The sequence below is a fragment of the Canis lupus genome, chromosome 17 (genome assembly GCF_048164855.1).
Source record: "Canis lupus baileyi chromosome 17, mCanLup2.hap1, whole genome shotgun sequence".
NCBI classification, from domain to species: Eukaryota; Metazoa; Chordata; class Mammalia; order Carnivora; family Canidae; genus Canis; species Canis lupus.
Window position 1 is genome coordinate 10,267,434 of NC_132854.1, and position 11,640 is coordinate 10,279,073.

The 11,640-nt window shown below is 42.3% G+C and overlaps 1 protein-coding gene across 1 annotated transcript in view; it reads right to left on the bottom strand.

Annotated features, from left to right (window-relative positions):
• The window catches only part of ITGBL1 (integrin subunit beta like 1), a 212,207-nt gene extending 210,392 nt beyond the window's left edge, over positions 1-1,815 (bottom strand). Inside the window, exons 1-2 of the mRNA XM_072782451.1 lie at positions 1,347-1,815; positions 165-382 (exon numbers count right to left, since the gene is read on the bottom strand). Of these exons, the coding sequence (XP_072638552.1) occupies positions 165-382; positions 1,347-1,444 (316 nt within the window). The 5' untranslated portion in view covers positions 1,445-1,815. The remainder of the gene's footprint in view (positions 1-164; positions 383-1,346) is intronic.
• Between the last annotated feature and the right edge of the window lie 9,825 nt (positions 1,816-11,640).

Sequence of the window (11,640 nt, forward strand, 5' to 3'; positions counted from 1 at the left end):
TCAGAATTTAAGTGGGTGAAACGTACCAGCGTGGCTTCCGCTCCCCGCGTGGGCCTGGGGCGGAGGCAAGTATTGCAACAGGTGATTCCAGGGCCCCGGGAGCCCCGGCGGGGGGCGGGGCGGCCCCGGGAGGGATGCGCCCGCGTGCGCCCGCTGCCCCTTACCTGCGCAGGTGCTCCCGTCGTAGGTCTCACACACCCACTCGTGGCACTCACACAGGGGCCCGAAGTACACGCCGGGCTCGCTCACGTGACAGATGCAGACTCCGCAGTCGCACCGGCCGCGGCCGTGGCACAGAGCGCTCCCCGGAGGCTGCCCGGGCGCCCGGCAGCGGCGCTCAGACTCGGCGCGGGACAGCCTGCACGGGGCGCCAGTCCCACTCCTGCGGGGGCGACAAACCACAGCAGGGCCACGGTCAAGGGCAGACTCTACGGCATTTGCTCGGAGTCCCCGCCTGCACCTGGTGCCCACCCCCACGGCGACATGCAACTGCCTAGTCGGAAGGGAGCCTGCGGTTCCACATCTCTCTGCCACCGCGCACCCCCCCCCCCCGCCCCGCCCGGCCCCGTTGGCCACCGCAAGGGAAATGACCCTGACTCAGACCAAAGTGTCGGAGGGGTCATACACCTGCACGCCCAGGCGTAGGACCGCCTCCCAGGTGTACAGAGGTGATCCTGCCCAGCCTCTTGGTGGCTCGCCGCTGAATCTTATGCGCACATTTAGATTAAATGCAAATAGATGCAAAGGATGACATTTGGCTGACGTTTCGGTGCTCTTTAAAGAGTCCCATTGCTATCTGATGGCCAGGGGCAGCCGTTTTAAGAAAAAGAAGAAGAAAAAAAAAAAAAGAAAAGAAAAAGAAGAGATGAATATGGAGGACCATAGTCTGGGGCATATTATTTTTAAAAGTTGCATCAAGCAGTGCTTATAAACTATATTTTTTAAAAGTTTAGCTATGATTGTGTGTCTCAAAGTCTCTTTCAAAATGCAACCCATTAATGTAATACAGACCCTGTGAAATGAGTCTGTTAGGCTATGAGCACACACACAGGTACACATAGCACTACCTTAGCCTCAGGGCAGAAGCTCCTCTTGGGGTGGATTAAAATACGGGGAAATGACATGTTTTTATTTATTCACTGTCTTTTTCCGGAGGAAAAGTAAAAGGACAGACACGAAGCAACACACAGTGCAGATATAAGGAAAGGAACAGGAACAGGTTGAAAACAGTTTATCCCGCGTCCAACTTCCTAAGTGCTCTTGGCTTAGGGCAGCCATCCTGCAAACTTGAGCCCTGCCACGCAAAGCAGGGCAGATCCTTCTCAAAAATAACAAACCAAACTTACCTCAGGGATGGTGAGAAGCTCTGAGGAACAGCTGACAGCCCCACAATGAGAACAGAGGACACCAGCAGCAAGAAGTTCCTGAAGCCTGCGGGACGCATGCTGAGCTCCTGGGGCCCTGCAGTCGAGCTGCGCTCCTGTTGGGTGGGGCTCCCGGTGGGGGCCTGGGGGGGTGGCAGGGAGCGGTGCCACCAGCAGACCGCCTGCAGACCCAGACCGACCCACGGACACCAGAGCGGGCGGGTCCGGCCTCTCTCCGGAGCCGGGAGTGCCTTGAGGAGCTGCCTGCGAGGATTTGGGCAGAGGCACTGCTTGGGCGGGGTGCTGGTACCAAACCCCTCAAGTGCAGAGTCTAGGCAGGGAAGTAATTAGAAACAGTTGTACAAGCAGATGGTTTATTTTGACATTAAAAAAAAAAAATGTCCTGTTCACAGATTTGGGAAAATCGTTTCTTTCTGCAATGCAAGCCCCAGAAATATTTGACAAGGGAATATTTGGGATAGTTGATATCAAAGAGACAGATAAAGTAATTCCCTAGATACGAAAGGGCCGGCGGATGGTGACGTCAGCGAGGACACTTGGGCGGGGAATTACTTTCCCCAGAGGCTTTTCAGGAAGGTGCACAATTTGGGGTATGAGTTGTGTGGGGCCAACGCAATCGACAAGTACAACTTTTTCTTGAACTTTTTGTTTTAAATGATGAATCATTCATTTCTTAAGCCTTTGAAAAGTATGTCATGCTTCTGGTTGTTTGGGCCAGTGGTATATCACACCACGTTTTCCTCTTGTCTTGGATAGTTCAAATGTAGGAGTCCCAGATTCACCCCATTCTCCCTCCCGTGAACAAAATATGGAGAAACAAAGTAAAACATCTGATTATAGTGTTGACTACACTGAAAAATCATCGCTGTCATTGATTAAGCACCTACTATGTGCCAGTCATCTGGTATATTTTATCTCTAATATTAACAATAACTACACATTCATTTACTCATTTGGCAAACACGGGTTTTGCATCTGTCAGGTACCAGGCTGTGTGCCAAGATAAGAGAGGACACAACTAGAGAATTAAAGAGACATGATCCCTGCTCTTAGAATCCAGTGGGCTAGAGGACATCAATCAAAAACACAAATATAAGGGCCGCCTCTGTGGCTCAGTGGTTGAGCATCTGCCTTTGGCTCAGGTCGTGATCCCAGGGTCCTGGGATTGAGTTCCGCATCAGCCTCGCCATGGAGAGCCTGCTCCTCCCTCTGCCTATGTCTCTGCCTCTCTCTGTGTATCTCTCATGAATAAATAAAATCTTTAAAACACACACACACACACACACACACACACACACACACAAGGACAAAATGCCAAGAAAGAGGAATGCAGTTACTTCCAGAGTAGCTGGAGGTACCTGATCCAGTCAAGGTGATGACGTTTGAGCTACAAATGGGGGATGAAGACAAGTAGTCTGGGTGGATCTAGGGAAGGGGTGGAATGACCTCTTGCTCAAAAGTGACTGCCTTGCTCCAATTTGTGCAAGAAGTTAGAGTGGGGTTTCTGCTGAAGTCTGTGGGACCTCAAAGCCCCATACACTAAGTGATCACCTGGAGGGGGAGGGTAGCATGAAAGGATAGAAAACATTTTTTCTTTCCTCTAAGCACCTTAGATGCAATAGTTCCTCACCAGCTAGAACCATCCAGGCTGCAGTTCTGTGGTTTTAACATCTGGATAAGCTGTAACAGGATGTTATTTCTTCCTGCTACTTACACAAACAGACATAAGACTAACCCCAGCTTTTGCCTTGAGAGGCAAGAAGGTACAAAAAGGTCCTCTGTATAGAGCCCCCTCCTTTTCTCCTGCTTCTTCAATCTCCATTTATACCAAGGGGGATGTGGGCCACATCCTAGCCCGCACAGCTGAGCCCGTACAGTTGACCCTTTGTCAACTCTTAAGCCTTCATGGACATGGTGTTGAGGGAATTGCCATCAGGAAGACAGACTGGAGAAGGGTGTGCACTGGCCAGAAAGTAGTCTAGACAGAATTCTGGAGTCCCAGATACTTGGAGTGTGGTTGAGAGGGAGTGACATAGTCTCTGGGTCGGCAAGTTCCCTGGGTCACATGAACTACTCATCCTGGGGGTGGGGGGAGGGTTTCTGGAAGGTAGACAGAAGGAGTCACTAAACCAGCTATTCTCAAAGTATAATCTGTGAACCAGCAGCACCAGCACGTGCAGCACCTGCAAACTTGTTAGAAATGCAAGTTCTGGGGATACCTGGGTGGCTCAGTGGCTGAACATCTGCCTTCAGCTCAGGTCATGATCCCAGGGTCCTGGGATCAAGTCCTGATTCAGGATCCCTGCAAGGAGCCTGCTTTTCCCTCTGCCTATGTCTCTGTCTCTCTCTATGTGTGTTTCTCATGAATAAATAAAATCTTAAAAAAGAGAAAGAAAGAAAGAAAGAAAGAAAGAAAGAAAGAAAGAAAGAAAGAAAGAAAGAAAGAAATGCAAGTTCTCAGGCCCAACCCCAGACCTACTGAGTCACAGGGTGCCTTTAACAATATCCTAAGAAATCCACTTGCACATCATGATTTGAGAAGAAGCCTTGCAAAGCACAGAGCCTGGAGCGGGGGCCACAGATGCCCAGATCTAAGGGTGATACTTACACTCACTCCTAGTTTAACTTCCGGTATTTATCCTTTCCCAGCCACGTGGAACCCTGTGAAGACATAGGAACACACTCTTCTGCCAACATCTAAAAACCTTGGTGACTCAGAGAATATGGGAAGAGTAGAAGGGAAGCATGAATTCCAAAGCCTGACAAGGAATTTGCAGTGAAAACATGGGACTTGTAACAAATGAGTCATATCTTACTTACTTTTTGCGTATTTTCTGAGGGGAAAAAAGGAATCGCTGTGAAATAGGGACCTGATGTTTGAACGTTTCTTCCATGAACTAGAACAATTTTTTTTTTTACCCTGTGATATTTTCATACAGTGTGGTGTGCAACTTGGAATCTCATCATTATGAGTGTGCAGCTGTGAAGTAAAGATCGGACGTCCTAGGTAACAGAAAGCATTTAAATGTTCAAATCATTATATTACTGTGACTCAAAAATAATACTCCCAATAAGTTGAAATAGTACTATCATGGCTGGCTTGGTGACTCAGTAGAAAGTCTCGGATACACAGAAACTCTATCAAAATAAAAAGAATAGCTTCAAATTTTCTCCTTTTAGCAAACTTCTATTTTATTTTTTTTCTGCCAAAGTACTAAATGCCTTAGAAGTGCCTACTTTTCCTCTCTCCCCGTGTGCAGAAACCTCAAGGACGTGCATCCTAATGAGGGTGGATGCAGAGCCCAGTTTCTGCCTGGAAAGCCCTGAGGTTCTCACTGACCTTGCAGACCTCGGGGCAGCGCCAGGGAAAAGGCAGTGGTTTGGATTGGATGTTGGGAGGGAGGACTCCCGGCATCTGGAATCAAGTTCCTAGGAATTGAAAACATCTTAGTTTTGAGTCCTCGGGTCACAAAATCATAGAATCTCAGGGTTCAAGGGACTTTTTTTATCAAAGGTTGTATTGGTCCAAAATTAATTATTTTTTTTACAATGTACAACATACCTGATGAATGATTAGGTAGATTCAGAAGACTACAAAAATTAAAGGGAGCACGTTTCTCTTTGAGAACAGTTCTGACATTCTCACCCCTTGGCTTCAAATCCACTCCTAATGGTCATAAAATAACATGCTGGCCACGAGGCTTGCTTAAAATATTTTAAGATATAATGTGTGTATTTCCCAGTCCCACTACCTATCTACATACACCCCCCAATAATTCTACACTTCTCGGGATAAACATTCTCATTTCCATCACCTCTTCTTCAAGAAGTACAACTTCAAGCCTTCAAAACCCTGATTTCTTGGGGTTTTTTGCAGTATCTGGTGCAGATGTAAATTGTGACATGCACAAGTGAAACCATAGCGGAGGTGTGGTCTGATGTGTGGGCAACTTTTGTTTCATAAAAGGCCCCCAAACATAGAGGGCAAGTAGAGCCTGAGAAACAGGCAGGCCACTCCAGATTGGTAGGCAGCAGGTGTAATAAGCAGAAGAACTTACTTACAAGGCCTGCCTTGGGCAGCTGCAAGACACACAGATCTCCACACATGCCTGCCAGAAACTTAAGTGTTGATATGGAGGCCTTAGCTGGGTTCAGTCACGTACACCATCCAGATGGTCTCAACAACACATGGCTCTCTCAAGGCTGTGTCCTCAGAAATGATTCCCACTGTGGGAAGAGTGAGCAGAACGTACATTCCAAGGACAGGAGAGGGGGTGATAAGCCTCTGATTGCCTGCAGTTAGCTCGTGGGTCTCCCGGCTGCCACGTCTTCACCGAGGCCTCTTCCAATAGGAACATGTTGGTGCTTTCAGCATTTTTCCTTCATATGTTTCTACTAATAAGCTGAAGATTAGCTTCTTGACTGTCTCATTATTCCAATCATGTGCTTGTACAAGTATATTCCTCCCAAATACAAGTTGATATTTACTTTGTTAAGTTTTACCTGGGCTCAGCTCTTTTAACCAGATTTTGTTTTTAAGATTTTATTTATTTATTTATTTATTTATTTATTTATTCATGAGAGACAGACAGAGAGAGAGAGAGAGAGAGAGGCAGAGACACAGGCAGAGGGAGAAGCAGGCTCCATGCAGGGAGCCCGATGTGGGACTCTATCCCAGGACTCTGGGATCACGCCATGAGCCAAAGGCAGACGCTCAACCGCTGAGCCACCCAGGTGTCCCACTTTTAATCAGATTTTATCCAAAATCATTATGGATACTGTTTTCATATTTCTTTCATCCTTTTAAAAGTAAACATGATGAGAACACTTCCTCCATCTTCAACCACAGAATTAATAAGGTAGTTGAAAAAAAGTAGCCAGAGGACCGTCAAACATAAGCAAGACCATTCTTCAAGACAATAGCAGTCCCCTAATTATTATATATTGAACAGGCAGTCCATCTTCTTACCAGGTTACAGAGTTGTCTACCATCAGTCCATGTCTTTATTTCGTTCACAAGAATGATATATAAGATCCCATCAATTGTGTTACTAATCTTAGTTTACCCCTGAAAACTTGGGTTTTCACTACCTTTTCTGCCAACACCTGAATCTATGTGAGGTAGGAACATATTAAAAGATGCAAAACATGAATACTAGATCTACGAGCCAACAATGATGCAGAGGATATAGTGGCTTCTGGATCAGTTGTCAAATGACATTTCTGAGCTCTTGACATCATGTAGATATAACATGAATCCAAATAACACCAGCTTCTTTTCTTATATTCTTAGGTTTAGTAATTATATCATTTCTTTGCCTAATTCTGACAGCCATAATTCTGTTATCTTTGATTCCTCTCTACAGTTCATGTGGATTCCTCCTCTTAGTAATCCAACCTCCCACTTCAACATCTTTACTGTCTTTTTGTTTTTCTCTTAAGCACCAATGCCATAGCTTCCCAGCTGGCCTGGATATATCAAGTCTCATCTTTCCTGTCTACTCTTAGCCAACTCCCTAGGACATCCTTCTAATATACAAATTTTATCATCTCCTTTTCTTATTGAAAAATATTTTTTTTTCTTATTGAAGAATGTTTTGATAGCTCTTCATTGGGTATTAGCATAAAACTTAAGTACTCTATAATTTTACACAAAACACTCTACGTTTGGATTCTGACTATCTCTATAGTGAATGCTCAACCCAAATGCCCGCTCTAGCGCCCGTACACACATCCCCTGGCTGATGGCAGTATCCACAGCTGATAGCTCACAGCTGCACCTCCCACTGGGAATTGCCCTAGGCTTCAGGAACAGCCTTCACTAAGGCTGATCACTCAGACACAAGACAGTCTCCTAATCCCCACTTGTAACAGTATTGACATCCTTACAGCCCTCGTATGGGTATTGTAGAGCTCCATCATTGTGCTTCATGTCAACAAGGCAGAGACACTCAAAAACTGAAGGCAGTAAGGTAAGGTATGTGAGATGCTAGGCTGAATGAGAAAAATTTTTAGAAATATGCACATATGTATATATGTATGTATTATTCCCTACCTCCTTTCCTTCCTTTTCTTCCTACAATCCTTCCTCCCTTCTTCCCTCCTTCCCTCCTGTCTAAAACTGCTCTCCTGACCAAGCATCTTTTATTTTCTTGGCGGCTTTTACCAGGGCCTAACATTATGTTTTCCCATTTATTTACCCACTGTGTATAATCTACCACTCTCCATTTATTTTTTAAAATTTTTATTTAAATTCAGTTTGCCAACATATAGTCTAACACCCAGTGCTCATCCTATCAAGTGCCCTCCTTAGTGCCCGTCACCCAGTTGCCCCATCTCTAAAAATAGGGCAGCTTTATTTTTAACTTCTTGAGGACCTTCCACACTGTTTTCCAGAGTAGCTGTATCAATTTGCATTCCCACCAAAAATGCAAGAGGCTTCCCCTTTCTCCACATCCTCTTCAACATTTGTTGTTTCCTGTCATGTTAATTTTAGCCATTTTCACAGGTGTGAGGTTGTATCTCATTGTAGTTTTGATTTGTATTTCCCTGATGGCAAGTACCACTTCCCATTTAAATGCAAACTCCATGAGAACAAGGATCTTTGCTCTCTCGTCCTTTGCTATAACTCCTGTACTCTGCAGAGTAGAATCTCAACAAATATTTGCTTAGAGAACGATCGAATGAACCAATGAATGATTTACAGAAGTTTGATACATCTTGATTAAATTCAACAATTTGAACTAAAAGAGAGAATTTTGGGTTTAATGGAAAGAAAGAATCAGTACGTTGTGAAGAGATGAGTTTAGGCAAGTGAACTATAAATATCAGAAAGAAAATTATATGTCATGAAAATAATCAAGAACAGTAATCTAGAGTCAGATAAAGAACAGCTCCTACTGTATGTATGCAAGCTAATTGTTGAATCACTTAGAGTCAAGTGTGAAGTAAAAAATAACCTCATTTTCACTCAAAACCCACTTGGGTAATATTTTTAGTCAAAAGGAGGCTTCCAGGTTTTCAAATGGTAAAAGGTACACCAAAGCTTAAGAAGGCTAAATATTCCCGGGCAGCAATAAAAATAAGTTTAAATTTCCAAGAAAAAGAACTTTTCAGCTGGGCCAGAGCTGTGGAATGAAAAGGTGTTTAGTTAACATCTTTTCCAGACATTAGTGCAGAACCAGAAGGCATTTTTTTTCCTCCCACGTAGTAAAAACACCTGGAAATATCAGGAGCCCTTGGGATAAGAAATGATCTTACAGCTTCTGAGTATTTTTGCAGTTCTAATTGATGCTAAAGGGAAATTTTAGGAAAAGAAAAATCTAGAGGTTGTTTTCATTGACTTTAGGGGGAAAGAAATTTCTCACTTCAATATTATTTAATCCCTACGAATAGACTCTCAGTTCTTAAAGTCATGCTCAGCTGTTAATCAATTAATAACAACTGGGGGCATATGATCAGGGGTGGACAAGTCAAGAGAACACTGGACTATTTGTTCAGTGAAGGGTTTCTGATGCTGGTGTTTTCATCAAGTAGCTGTCTGATCTTGGCTGGCTTCCTTAGCCTGATGAATTTCGGTTTCCAAAGTGGCATGATTAAGGGAAGTGTTGGTTCTCTCCAATTGTAAATTTCTGTGACTATATTTTCTTTATATATTTGTCCAGAACCTTCCAGGAATAAAGAGGAATAGGAATATAGATGTATATACATATATATGTAAGCAAATATATATTATTATATAAATATCATATTTATATAATATCATATTATATAAAATATAAATAATATTTAAATAACACATATTTTATATGAATATTTATATATTATATTTATATATATATTTGCTTACAATTATACATACCTCAGAGATGGAAATAATAGAAACTAGTACCTAGTTTTCTGATAATGGGTTTTTGTATAGAGCTGGTTTATATAGCGAAGTCTCCAGAAGTTAAAAATATTTCATTTATGTGTAGTTTTACTTGAACTCTGTGCCAGGGCCCTTTCCACTTTGTGGGCTGGTTTACAAAGCTGCTCAGTAGCATTAACCTCTTGGTTTCTTCCTCGCTGTAGCAATACTCCGGGGTTTCATGCAGTGTATACCTGAGGGTACCGTCTTTTAAAACTGTTATCCACATTAGTGCTTCCATTATCTTCACTATCATTCCAATGTAAGTAGGACCCATTCTACATCAATCAGGAAAAAATAAACAGACTAAAGGGGCACTACCTACGAGATTACCTAGGTAAAAATAGTGAAAGTGAATAAAAGGGAAAGGAGAGAAAATGAGTGAAAATATCAGAGAGGGAGACAGAACATGAGAGACTCCTAACTCTGGGAAATGAACAAGGTGTAGTGGAAGGGGAGGTGGGCAGGGGGTTGGGGTGACTGGGTGACGGGCACTGAGGGGGGCACTTGACAGGATGAGCACTGGGTGATGTGATATATGTTGGCAAATTGAACTCCAATTTAAAAAGAGAGAGAGAGAGAGAGAGATGCTTGGCAGGTTGTGAGCTTGTTCCTGAGCCAGGTGTCGTGCCTTGAGTATGTTATCTGAGGCAGTGATAAGTACTGAGAGAATAATAACAGCAGTATAAGATCCTGTATAAGAGCTGAACTTTTTCCCACAATAATATGCAACTTATAATCTGAAAGGATAGGTCTAAAAAACATTTTGTGAACTTTGATATAATTTGTTTGACCAAACAACATATAAGCATTTTCCTATGGTGAAGAAAATTGTCAGCAAAACCTTTTCTTTGCATAAATAATGACGAATTTCAGTCTTAACCATTTCAATTGATACAGGCCTGGTAATCAACACAGATAAATTACTGTAAATACCAATTAAATTGCTTTAGGGAAAGGGAGAGGGGTAAATGAGGCCAATAACTAAAAAGAAGAAAAAACAAGTAGCTGAGTAAGAACTGGAATGATAAGCCAGTTTTTCAAGAGTGAGCAGCTCATTATCTTGTCTGAGTAACTCAGTGGATGACTACTTCTCCTCCCACCTTCTGCTTTCCCCTTGTGTACAGCAACACTATAAATTACACTGGCCTTTCAAATTCTGGCTGCAATGGTCAAACAACTAGGTTCCTTAGTTAATTCTCCCCCTACATCAATTGCTTTGGCATTATAGAACCAAATGAAGCTTCATATTCAACAACTGAAAACCTAAATGTCTTTAATAGTTCCTGGTGTATGGAAAGGATATTGAACACAAATAGAAAATTGAGTTCATTGTTTCATAATTATGGTATTTTTAATTAACTTTCTTCCTAAGTCTACTTACAGTTGATTGGCTATAGCTGTGGTTAGAAGGGTAGCCTAGACTTCTTTCATTTGATGATAAAACTATAAAGTGAAGCAATAAAACCTTAATTTGATGATTTAACTAGTGTATTTTCATTTTTATTGTGTTAGTTATTCCAAAGCTTTATTGCAATGGCTTAAATACCTAAATTCTTTAGGATTGGCGAAGTAACAAATAATTGAAAGCTCAAGTCCATTTACTTTCATTGAGAACCTATGATGTGTCTGTCACTTCCCACGCTATCCATTCAAGATCCATCATCATTTCATGTACCATACAGAAAGATAAAATGTGGCCAACTAAACTGTGACATGTGTTCTTATCAGTTAGCTGTTTTATTTTATACTTATTGAAAGAGATCTTTTAGGCTTATTTAGAAGTGCATTTATTTTTATCATATCTCTGTATTCTATAAATAAAAGAGAAAACACAAGTGAAATAAATTGGTTGAGATATTCCTAAAACTCCTTTGCAAAATCCAACCATTCACTATTCAACTTAGAATTGTATGACTGTATTTTTTATACTACATCATCCTCTGTATCATTAAGTGTTGACTATGTGATTCTGCTGAAAACAATCTATCAAAGAAATCAAACCTCTTTGGTGCTAAGTTATTAGCATATTTGTATAGCTAGCCAAATTTTGGTTCCAGCTTCCAAAATCTTGCTAAGCAATTCTAAATCACTGTGGTCCATACCTGGTCACCACCCCCATTTGGTTCCAAGATTGCTCTGCTACTGTCTCTGGGATTTTATTCCAGGAGGCTGACACCACATTTGCAAATTTCAAGGTTAGAGCTTTTGACATCTGTGCATTATCGTGACTGCCTTGGCCAACAGATACTGCAAGATGCAATCAATTGCCATTGATCTGATTTCAGATTTTTCTTAAATGTGAAAAAAAATTCATAGTTTTGGAGGTGGGTATAGAAGGAGAGA